Source organism: Tiliqua scincoides, chromosome 5 (genome assembly GCF_035046505.1).
Source record: "Tiliqua scincoides isolate rTilSci1 chromosome 5, rTilSci1.hap2, whole genome shotgun sequence".
In the NCBI taxonomy this organism is placed as follows: domain Eukaryota; kingdom Metazoa; phylum Chordata; class Lepidosauria; order Squamata; family Scincidae; genus Tiliqua; species Tiliqua scincoides.
Genome location: NC_089825.1, coordinates 39,879,314 through 39,891,411, shown reverse-complemented (window position 1 = coordinate 39,891,411; position 12,098 = coordinate 39,879,314). Strand labels below are relative to the sequence as shown.

The 12,098-nt window shown below is 39.0% G+C and overlaps 1 protein-coding gene across 5 annotated transcripts in view; it reads left to right on the top strand.

Moving 5' to 3' along the window:
• Positions 1–12,098, top strand: part of ANKRD28 (ankyrin repeat domain 28) — a 116,262-nt gene that overhangs the window by 46,096 nt on the left and 58,068 nt on the right. For 2 of the 5 annotated variants that reach the window (XR_010794530.1, XM_066628095.1), the window contains exons 1-2: positions 7,019–7,135; positions 8,149–8,232. Coding sequence is in view for 4 of the 5 variants with exons in the window: in XM_066628095.1 (XP_066484192.1) it covers positions 7,019–7,135; positions 8,149–8,232 (201 nt within the window). In the remaining variant the exon portion in view is untranslated. Of the gene's footprint in view, positions 1–7,018; positions 7,154–8,148; positions 8,233–12,098 lie in introns of those variants that run through there. The other 3 variants (XM_066628100.1, XM_066628097.1, XM_066628096.1) reach the window with 2 other exon arrangements.

The window sequence follows — 12,098 nt, the reverse complement described above, 5'->3', positions numbered from 1 at the left end:
AATTTGTAATAATTGTTTGGATACACTATATTTTAATATGCTAGTTGTGATAATTTTATGCCAAGTCAAATTGTCCATAGTCATATTTTATGTTCATAAAATGACTTTCAATCTGGAAAAGAAAAAAAAGTGCTAATGTAGCAATTTTTTTCAATTTTTCCAAAAATTTCCATTTTTTTCTGAAAAAACCTGGGAAAAAACCGGTTTTTTTCCCTAGCTTCAAAATTTCTGGAAATTTTACATCTCTAGTCTGAATTCAGATTGACAACCCACATTCTGGCCATTGCTTTTCCTTGGTTGGTATTGCATCATGGAGGTGTTCATAAATGATCTGGAGTTAGGGAGAAACAGTGAAGTTGCCAAATTTGCAGATGGGATCAAACTTTTCAGAATAGTAGAAGCCAAAGCAGATTATGAAGTGCTGCAAAGGGAGCTCTCCAGACTGGGTGAATGGGCAATCAAATGGCAAATGCATTTCATTGTCAATAAGTGTAAAATGATGCTTATCACTTTAGGGCATCACTTTTTTAGGGCAAAAAAGTGTCAGCGTCTTCTATACACTGATGAGGTTTGAACTATTAGTGACAAATTAGAAGAAAAGATATTGGGGTCATAGTGGATAGCTCAGTGAAAATATTGCTGTAAAGATATTGCTGTGAAGAACATAAATTCCATGCTGGGATCTTTGGAAAATATTGAGCCAGATGGGATGTGAAAGTTTACCCTTTTGTTTTTCCAGTAAGGCTCTGTTTGATATGCAGATTGCAAATCTCAGGCTATCCTTCCTTCCTCCTCTTTTCCAGAGTTGCCTTCCACTATCTCTCTCCCTATTAAAGTATGTTCTCGTAAAGTAGTTCTTTCTTTAAGACCACGTGCTTTGATGTGATCATCTTAACAGAAGTCTAAAAAACTCCCAAAGAGAGTATGGTCCAACAAGAAGCTGACCGAACATACCAAGATCCAGGTCTACAGAGCTTGCGTCTTGAGTATACTTCTGTACTGCAGGTGAGTCATGGACTCTTTGCTCACGACGGGAGAGGAAACTGAACGCCTTCCACATGCACTGCCACCGACACATCCTCGGTATCACCTCACAGGACAAAATTCCAAACAACGCAGTCCTGGAACAAGCTGGAATCCCTAGCATGTATGCACTGCTGAAACAGAGATGCCTGCATTGGCTTGGTCATGTCGTGAGAGTGGGCGATGGCCGGATCCCAAAGGATCTCCTCTATGGAGAACTCGTGCAAGGAAAGCGCCCTACAGGTAGACCACAGCTGCGATACAAGGATATCTGCAAGAGGGGTCTGAAGGCCTTAGGAATGGACCTCAGCAGGTGGGAAACTCTGGCCTCTGAGCAGCCCGCTTGGAGGCAGGCTGTGCAGCATGGCCTCTCCCAGTTTGAAGAGTCACTTGCCCAACAGACTAAGGCAAAGAAGGAAGGCCTGTAGCCAGGGAGACAGACCAGGGACAGACTGCACTTGCTCCCAGTGTGGAAGGGATTGTCACTCCTGAATTGGCCTCTTCAGCCACACTAGACGCTGTTTCAGAACCACTTTTCAGAGCACGATAACATAGTCTTTTGAGACTGAAGGATGCCAATGATGAAAAAATCCCAGTTGCATAAGCCAGCTATGCTAACAAAATGCTGAAGGAAAATGGGTGGAGGAAGTAACTTGAAGGTGAAGGAGGTATCAAGGAAGAAACTCTCACTTGAGGGATGTAGTGATATGGTTCCTTCCTAACTTCAGACACTGCAGACCCTTTCATAAGGCCCTAGAACAGAATTGGTACCATTTAACCATAATGATTGAAGAACTTCTTTATTTTCTTTTTTCTGTTAAAATATAGCTCTCTGTATACATATGTAATCTTCCATATGGCATATGGGTGTAGTATGCCATTTGCTAATTATACTTTCACATGGGTGGGCAGAAGCAGAATGTCAGTTTAAATTCCTAGGTACTGCTCAGCTATGTAGAACTGATTTTCTGTTTAGATACAATGTATTTGAATATGTTGGGTCCCTACCTATTATAAACAGTATCCTTTTTCATGATGTTGTGAGATTACAGATATTTTCAGTGTATGTAATTAAAATAAGAGTTATTTGCTGTAGGTGTTTCTGTGTTTGAAGGACTGCAACAAGGTATGAAATTGTGCTAATACAAGTGGGACTCCTTTATCTACAGTTCCAGCATCTGCAGATTTGTTTTGCCACGGATGCTGGACCCCTGGGTGCCCCCATGCAGATCTCCCAGACACGACAAGAACCTCATTCTGGCCACATCTGGGAGACTTTCTGAGCCCCTCTGAGGCTCAGAATGCTGCCTGGAGCCTTTAGAATACAGCTTCTGACTCAGAAGGGCTCTGGACATGACAGGAGCAAGACTCTGGTTGCATTTGGAGCCCAGGCAGGGAAAAAATAGCAGATTTGATTATCTGTGATTTCAGTATCCACTGAAATCCAGGAACGGGGGTCCAGGAACGGATCCCCAGCGGATACGAAGTTTCCACCTTTATAGCTAATTTTACTGGTACTCTGAAATGTTTAGGGCTGCTTGGTCAACTTGGTGTTACTAACATGTTTCTATAAGTAATTTCTTAAACAAGGCAAGGAATAAAGACAGTCCTGTGTTATATTGAAGAATCTGTGGCACTGTTAAGCTATTGTTCATGTGGTACTAGGAAAAGTAAGTTTAAAATTTTTATATTGCTTTTTAAAAAACAATTTAATTAAGCAGTTCACAGCAAAACGAAGTCAAGACGAAAAATACATATCATTAAGATTAAAATAAGTTGCAAGCACAGGTTACAGTTCATTAATGGTTTAGTACTCTTCTGTCTGCTTATCAAAGGAGAGAATTATGAAAATTGTTGCTCTACCATTGAAAGAAGTAGGAGTAAATGCATATAGCTTGGCTGGATTATACCTTTGGGTACAACTACATTCCAAAAGCTGGTTGATATGGTCTGTTTTTTTGTCTATCTGTGTGTCTTAAGTGTTAATATAGGCAGTTTGTATCAGCAGATCCAGAATCTATGGTTTTAGTTATCAGTGGTTCAGAAATCTCCCCTTCGCACAAATGACTTATCTGCTTGTGATTGCAGCCTTCCTGTTGCTATTCCTGGGTCTTGTCGGCTCTTTGCCTACTGTAAAACGGAAGCAGGAAGTATTCACAGGAAGCAATGCAGAGGGCTGAAAAGAATGCAATGGTAGGCTCTTTAAACTCTATGATGAGTGTCACATTGTTTTCATCTCTCTGTCTCACTTCCTGTAAGTGCTTCCATTTTGCAGTTGGCAAAGAGCAAGCGAGACCCAGGAACAGTGACAGGAAGACTGTAATCTCAAGCAGATAAGGCATTTGCATGATAGAGGGCACGATGGGGGGGATTTTTGAATTGCTTTTTGTAGAATTCCCTTTTGTCCATGGTTTCCATATTGTTCAGGGAACATATCCCCTTCGGATACAGATGTATGGCTGTAGTTCTGATCACTTCGGTGCTTCCCTATAGAGCAGTGGTTCCCAACCTGTGGTCCAGGGAACCACAGGTGTCTGTGACACCCTGAAAAGTGGTCTGCAAGATCTCAGGAAAAAAAGATAATCACCTTTGATCACTTCCAGTGTCTCACCAAGTGAGCGCTTCCCCATGGACCACTGACCTGTCGGCTGTGGCTGTAGGTAGTCCGTTCTCTGCCCTCTTTGGTGGTCCAGAGCGTGCTGAAGTGCCAGCTGTGGTAAGATCCATTCTCCACCCTTTCGATAGTCTGTGGAGGAGTGCTAACTGTGAGATTCTTCTCCATGGTCCAATAGAGAGGGCGGAGAACGGACCCCCCCCCCCCCCGCAGCTGGCATTTCCAGTGTCTTACCGAGTGCTCCCATATGGGCTACCAAACGTTTTTGTGTGTGCAGTGGGGATGGAAGGGGTTTCATGTGGTCCACAACAATTCCAATGTTTGCCATAGTGGTCTGCAGGCTTCTAAAAGTTGGGAACCGCTACTATAGAGAGTGTTCCCCTTTAGAATACTCCATTTTAGTTTTTATGTGACACAGTGCTACTGCATCTTTTGCACTTTGTCTTTCTTGAACCTAGATCCAAAAGTACTGCCTCATGTAGTGTGAGGAGATGGAGCAGGATCTCCCTTGCAAATCTCAACAGGTGGAGTTCCTTGTATAGAAAAAAATGCTGCTTTTGGTGTATTCCTTTCAGTTTTCCACAACTTTAGGCAATTTACAATTCAGTCCTGTGCATGATTACCCAAAAGTAAATATCAAAGTTACTTTCTTCCTTCATTATTTGAACAAAAATGTAAAATAAATGAGATTGATTTGCAGAAAGAAAAAAAATGCCAAGTATCAACATGTACAGTGTGATTTCTAACGTTCATCTTTAATAATCTTAGATTACAGTAGTACATCAGTCTAAATCAGGGGTGTCAAACATAAGGCCCGGGGGCAGGATGCGGCCCCCAGAAGCTTTTTATCTGGCCCTCAGGCTCTCAGCTGCTGAGGTGTTACCGCTGAAATGGCAGCCCACGTGAAAATTGGGCTTTCCCAGATCTTGAAATATGATCAAGAGTTGCATATTTTCTCTTCTGTCATTTGCAGTTAATGAGTTTCTATATGAGAACAAGGTCTGGCTTCTGGCCATTAGCTGCTTAATGATGTCACTTCCTGCTTAATGACATCACTTCTGGCCCTCAGCAGGAGCCCTGAATGCTAACTTCGGCCCTCTATATGAAATGATTTTGATATCCCTGATCTAAATGCTTATGTTAGAAATATTAATATTTTGCAATGTGAATCTTGCTCCAGTGCATTCTGATTAACTTTTTTTAAGCAAAGGATTTGAAAATGTTGGAAAGGAAGTAGTGTTAGCTGAAATAACACTGATACCTAACCTATACAGATATATCTATTCTAATCCAGAACAGTTGATCAGACATGTCTGAGCCTCCTTATTATGACCATTCTGATTTGTTGCTTTGATATTCTTCTGAGACTCTTAAGACTTGAAACACTTTATTGTGGCTGTTCATTTGATCTAACTGGAACCTTAAGTAATGCTAGGTTATTTAGTAGTAGTAGAAATCTGTTAAGGTAGCATTTCCAGTGCTTTGGGGAAATTATGCATTTATATAATACTCCTGCAGATTGTTGCTGCAATTCAGATCAAGGCTATGGATTCAAATTACTAGAAGACTGTGATCTGGAAGACTAAAACTTTTTGTGTTTATTAGGAATGTGTGTGTGTGTGTGTGTACTTACAGCAGATGTTTCTGGTAAGTAGCTGTCAGTTGTTTGGTATAGTGGGTTGCGTCTCAAGTGTTCACACCCCCCTCATTTAGAAGAACTTATGTCTAAAAAGCTCCATACCTCAGAGGGTTAATGCAGACTATTCTCAGAGTACAGAAACATATGCAAACAGTTAAGGGTTTGGAATTGTTTATTTTCCTACATTGTTAGTCAGCAGTGCCAGTATACTAGTTTCTTTGTGGCTTTTAGTGGAAAATGTTAAAGGCTCAACAGAATTCTGACGTTTCAGCTGAATTAGTCACACAACTGGCATGGATATCCTTACTGTGAAGACTGTCCAAAAGCTGTATTTTCCCTACCCCCCCCCCACGTCACAGGAAGTTGCATCCAGAGCAGTAGCTCAGTTCTTTGGTAAGTGTAACATGTGAGCATTACTAGGCATTTCATCCTGCGGGTCTGCAGTCTGTGCTATTTAGACTATTGCTCGGTTGGAATGCTGCTGTGGGCGCGATTTTGTATCCTGTTAATGTGCGCTGTAATGACCTTTTTAAGGCACTAGGTTTTTCTGCCGTTTGCAGTACCAGCGACTGCACCAGAAATTCTAAATAAATGACAGAAATTGGATAAAGAGAGCATTTAACAAGAAGAATTGCCAGATTGGCAATAGACACAGATCTTCGAATAAAGAAGTTGGCTGAAGGATCGTGCGTGGAACCTGATTTCAACCCCCCCCCTTCTTTTAACCTCGGTCTGAATGAAGCCTATAATGGGAGTTCTATTCACACAGTGATCAAAAGAAGCACTCGGGTGATGAACTACTTCTGCGGAGAAAGTCTAAAGCAATAATTCAAGTGCTTGTGCTTTGTGTTTTGCTTGAAGCATTTGTCGTTGTGTGTTCCTGTAGGAGCGACTAGAACAGCCTGATGGTGGAAAACAAATGTTCTGCGTTGCTTTTATGACTGATGGAGGAAAGCCTTCTGTATTACTGTCTGTTGGGGAATCTGGATTGAGCAAGCAATATTATTTGAGTCTCATTGTCCTTTGTTGTCTGACTCATCACATGTAAATGTACTGCAGTTTAGCTGTACATTGCAGGGATTTTTACATGGAGAAGAAGTGTCAGCCTTTAAGCTTTAGTGCTGAATAGCTGCTGAGAAATACATGGCTGCTTGTGTGGTAGATGTCTGACACGAAGGCAAATAAAATTGCTGGCTGCAGAACGATTATCTTCTGGAACACTTGGGACAGTCCTGTATGCCTTTTTCAATAGAAATCCTTGTAGACTGAAGACTGACCTTGCAGAAGTGGGGAGAGCTGTGATAATCTCTGCCAGAGCAATTGTTTCTTGTTTCATTATATGCAGAATGGTGTCATGTCATCTATAACAATGATTTTACTGTTTAGATCACTATCTTCTATAGAAATCAAACAAAAGCAAATTAGTTGGTAAAAGTGCAGAATTTCTGCACTTAATGTAATTTCTACTGCAATATTGATCGAACAGAAGTGGCTTTATTAGAATGAGTGCTATAAAGCAATAACAGGACTATTTTTTACAGTATTTTTGGAAAATTTCATTAGCTGGCTATATTTGGTTCCTGAATTTGGCAAAGTATAGTTATGTCTCTTTAAAGATTTCAAAACAGAGCAATAGCATTGCAAATTATGTTTAAGAGAAAAAGAACTTTCTGTCAGGTCTTGGCTATTATTGGACCAACAAGGCTGTTACAAATTTAGTTATTCTTCTTGAAACCGATCGAATGAGTCGAGTGTGTATTGTTGTTTTGGAGGAGGTGGAAGATGATTCTCCTACATTTATTTCCAAACCGCCTCAGGAAAGCATTTCCCTTCGTCCTTTACCTTCAGGACAAATTTTGGTAAGACGGTCTTGTTATGTGTCCTAGTTGTAATTGTGGTTTAAAGTGCCTGTGAGATGTCATAAAATATCTGAATATTAAATGTGTAGCTGGTATATGTTGTGCATAAATAGTGAACATAATGATGTAACTGTCTCTATGTATCAAACTATAAGATTTTCTAACTGTAAGATTAGTGAATGACACAAACTTTGTGGATGGCTGCTTTTTTCTTTTAAGGAGAATTATTAAGAATTTTTATATGTTGCTTTTCAACAAAAGGTAGTTCTGAATTGCCATTTGAATAGAACTGTGATCACTATTTTCAAAAGTAAATATGGTAAAGTAGCTAATTTTGTACTGAATGGATTGTTCTTTAAACCTAGTGTTTTATAGCTGATTATTGCATGGTGTTCTGTGAATTTGTATAGTATACTCTGTGCTAAAGCAAGTTCAGTTTCATTCTTAAAATATGGGAGTCATAGATCATGTGATAGATGCATGATGACTGTTCCACCCACATCTTTCTAACAGTTGAGTGATCCTTATTAGAAATAGTATTGTTTCATTTAATCTAAGTGTTTGCTACAGTGATGCTTTCAAAAGTTTGGTGGTGATTAGCGCCTGCTGATATGTTTAGAAATAGATATGTTTATCAGATCATTTAGATGCACAGCACTTATTGTCTTTAAGATTGCATGAAAATTTGCATTGAGTTTTCTAATGTTTCATTGAAAGATAATGTCTTATGTATTCTTCCAAAAGTAAGCACTTATGTGGGGACGTTTTCTACTTTTGCGAATATGTAATACTTACCCTTGATAAAGTGCCTTTCCTTTTAATCTAGTTTTGATAACTAATGGGTGGGTGTGTTTATAGGAATATTTGATAAAAGTTAAAAAATTGAGATTGAAAAAGGTATTTTATGATATGAATTGTGTGGTGTTGATAGTTTTAATACCAGAATGTGTAATAGTTATACCTGAGCAGTAATAGCTTTCAAGTTAAAATGCTCACTTTTTCATATATTTCAGCCACCACTTGTTCAAGCTATATTTAATGGGGATCCTGATGAAGTTCGTGCACTAATTTTTAAGAAAGAAGATGTCAACTTTCAGGTAAACATGATTTTTTTTTTTTTTTTTTTTTTTTGCATAGAAGACTCCTATAAATCAGTACAAAATCTAACATTGCTTTATGATAGTGACTTGCTGGTTCCTCCCCTGTTTCTGCTTAATATTATGAGCCCCTTTGGATAGAGATCCTTATTCTTTTGATGTTTAAAACAGTTTAGAGAGTGAGAGATTTGTTGAAAAGTGGTGTATAAATATTGTTAGTAATAAACTGAACTTCTTATTATTGGTACTTTTCTCTGTTAAATGTTTGAAAATATGAATCTGCATACTTTAAATTGCTCAGTTACCTGTTTTCCTTTAAAGTTTTCAAGAGATTTTAAGCATTATAAGCATAACAAATGAAATGAAAACCCCAAACATGGTTTGTCCCCCTTCCAATACCAGACCAGCCATAGGCCCTAGGCCTATCATCGATGTTGAAATTCCCACTATCTTGCCCCTCCTCCCCAAGCAACAGTAAAATGTCAAAATATACAACTTTTAGAGAGCTAAAAAGCTGGATCGGATATCCTGAAAGTGTTCTTGTTTGTCCAGTTTACTAGGAGGTCTGTTCTTTGGCAGCTAGAGAGAGAACTGGAGGACTTTTTTTTGTCTCTGGGAGCAGGGAAACTTTCTATAATAATGTAAAATCAATCTCATGGCCACTAGTAAAACTCTCAGAAGCCATATAGTTTGATGGATGCTGAACATTTTGTTAGAAAACTATTTTGTTGATTTGGTGTTACGTCATCTTGTATATCGGAAGTTGTTATGTATTACATATAGAGGATATGTCTGTCTTTTCACTAATGTTGTGACACTTTTATTGGTTCTGTAACTTTTTTGTGTATAGAGCTTTGTTTTCTTTTTTATAAATTGGTGAACATCTTTGGAATCTGTGTTTGTATTCACAATATGAGTATTCTTAGCTTGTATATGTATGCAAAACAAGGCCACTATTTAATGGAAGATGGTATTGGCAGGTTAGTATTGCACAAAGCATCTACTTAGGCCCTGCTTGGGCCAGCTCTGACATAGCTGTGCCAGTAGGGCATGTGGTGCATCCTGCAGTTGGGTGCCAGTTGCAGAGGCCTCCTCAAAGTATGGGAATGTTTGTTCCCTTACTTCAAGCTGCACTGTCCTTACCCCACTGCTGGAAAGTTGGTTAGAGTTGCACCCTTAAGCTCTTTTTATCAAGCACTTTTTTTCCTTTTGGGGAATAGGGGCTGTAGACGTGGCTATCAAAATGCAAAGATTGGGTGGATTAAAAAAGAGGATTTAGGCCAAAGAATGGTCTTGCTCGATTAAATATGCAAGGCAAGTGGGCTTATTCTGTGAAATTTGGATTATGAAGCAGTCTACTATAGAATTGGTTGTAATAATCTCTGGTTGTTAGTTTCATTGGCAGCGTAGAATAAAATATCTGTTTTAGTTTCAACACTTTAAAGAAATAGTTGAGAATTTTGTATGTGTGTGTCCATATCTTTGTAGAAGTAAATACAGATTTCAAAGAATAGGAATTACCAAGCATATACTGCACTTTTAAAGTAATTCTTTATATACAGCCACCCCCAACTTACATGATGATTATGTTCCAGAGTCGGTGTGTAAGGCTAAAATAGTGGACACTCAAAATTACATTGAAAATCCCTTGTATCTGGAAAACATCTACTGTCTCTTGCAAGAGACAGGAGAGAACTGAGGGGAACAGCAGCTTCCTTCTCTGATTTTAGGCTCTCTCTCAGGCACATATTTAGTATGTGGAATTGCCTTTGCTGCTTGTGGTTTTTTTGTTTGCTAAAAACCAAAATTCAAAATTAGTTGAATTCACAGAAATCAACTGTGTGTAAATCGAGGGGCAACTCTACTGATTCCAAGTTTCTGCTATACAGGTTTTATGCCAGTATTTAAATATTGCAAGTTATAGGATCACATTGTGACTTTAGTTGACTTTTATATTGTTGAAGTACAGGCATCCCCCCCACATATCTGAGAGGATGTGTTCCTGGCCTCCTGCAGCTGCAGGAAACCATGGATATGGGGGAACCACATCTCCATGTCCCTGTACCCATTACTTTTGTTTATGTTGTTTACAGTTGTCCAAAGGATTGTGTATCTTGCTCCAACCAGACACTGTAAACAGAAAGCTTACAGCAAGACAAGCAGGCAGGCAGTTAAGGTTCCCTGAGTCATCCTCTCTAGCTGCAGGTTACCTTAACTATGGTTAAGAAAAACCTTAAGGCACAAACTTTGCTTTAGTAACAAATACCTTCCTTGGCAGCTTTGTGGCAATACACTTCAATAGCTAACATTAGGCAGTTGCATTTTATTTTTAAAAAAATCTATAATGAATTGGCGAAGATTAAACATGAAATATTTCCCTAAGGCAGGGGTGCTCAAACTTTCAACTTTAGGGATGCTGGACCTTTAACAAGTGTATAGAAGAGAGAATTTCAGCAGGTGTAGCTTGTCATCTGTGGGATGACAAGTTGCACCTGCTGCAGTTCTCTCTTCTATACACTTGTTAAAGGTCCAGCATCCCTAAAGTTGAAAGTTTGAGCACCCCTGCCCTAAGGCTAACAGTCTGATATTACCCTATTCATAGTCCTGTACAATTTGGTACTCTCTTGAAGGTTGGGTCCTGTAGAGGAGTCTTATAAGTACTTCAAATTTTATCCCATATTTTAGAATAAGGTGAAATGGTTGTTGTACTTCATAATTGGAAACGTGAGCAGTGTGTGACAGCAGTGAAAGGCAAATTGTGTCAAATTGTTGGGTAAAGCATTGAAAATAAAAAGGCTAGTATCTTAATGCCTTCATATTAACTGCTCACACTGCATACTGTAGGGAAGGGATGGACAAACATTTTGTCAGGAGGGCCACATCATCTCTCTGATAGTGTCAGGGGTGGGGGGAAGTTAATTTGCATTTCAAATTTGAATATATTTACATAAATGAATACATTAGAGATGGAACTTATATGAATGAATTTACTGAGCTTATTTATAATGCACACGGGAACTATAATACAGGCATTTAGAACCACACGAGAACTATGAACTGTTTGCCCCACACTGGAGGGGATTGGAGCTGGGCTCCACTTGCCTCTGGAGAGTCCAGGCTGTGGGGATGGGCTTTTGGCTAACTGCAGGGGGTTTTGGAATGGATCCCCCACAGATATGGGGGCACTACTGTATTTTTGTAAAAATAAGTGCTTTCTTTGTAGTAGTTTAATTTTTTTCATGGAGGGTGTTGAGCATCATGAAAAGTAAATGGTTGAGGTCAAATGTCATTGAAGCAAGTCTGCTACTTAGAATTTCAAACCAATCTTTTTAACCAAGCACATTTCAAATGAAGAAACGTTATACAATAACTGTATTATGCTAGTGTAAAGCTGAAGCATGTGATTGATACATGCCTTACTTAAAATAAGCAGAAATTCACTTGCAAAAAAGCATATAGTGGGTGGAGGGGCTGCCCTAGTTATGTTAAATTTCCAATCTGTAGATTATGGACAAAACAGGAATTGATGGAATTGCATTTTAACTTGTGGAATAAAATAATGCAGTTATTGAATATAATTCCTGTTTCCACTCTTTTGTACCTGTCCTGTTGGTACTATATAACATTGAGGTTTTTCTTGAAAGTATTGGTTTCTTTATAGAGCAAACAATGTTGATAAAATCATTACTGCTAGGTTTCAGAAAACCTTAATGACGGTTGCAATCTAGCGCTTTTGTGTGTGTTCTGATATATACACAGAACTGGTGTGTGTGTTATGATATGTACACAGACCTTCTGTAGTCGGATCACTATTTAACTCAGTGGAGGAAAGTGATCTGTACTTGCAACAGAATCCAAAGAACTTT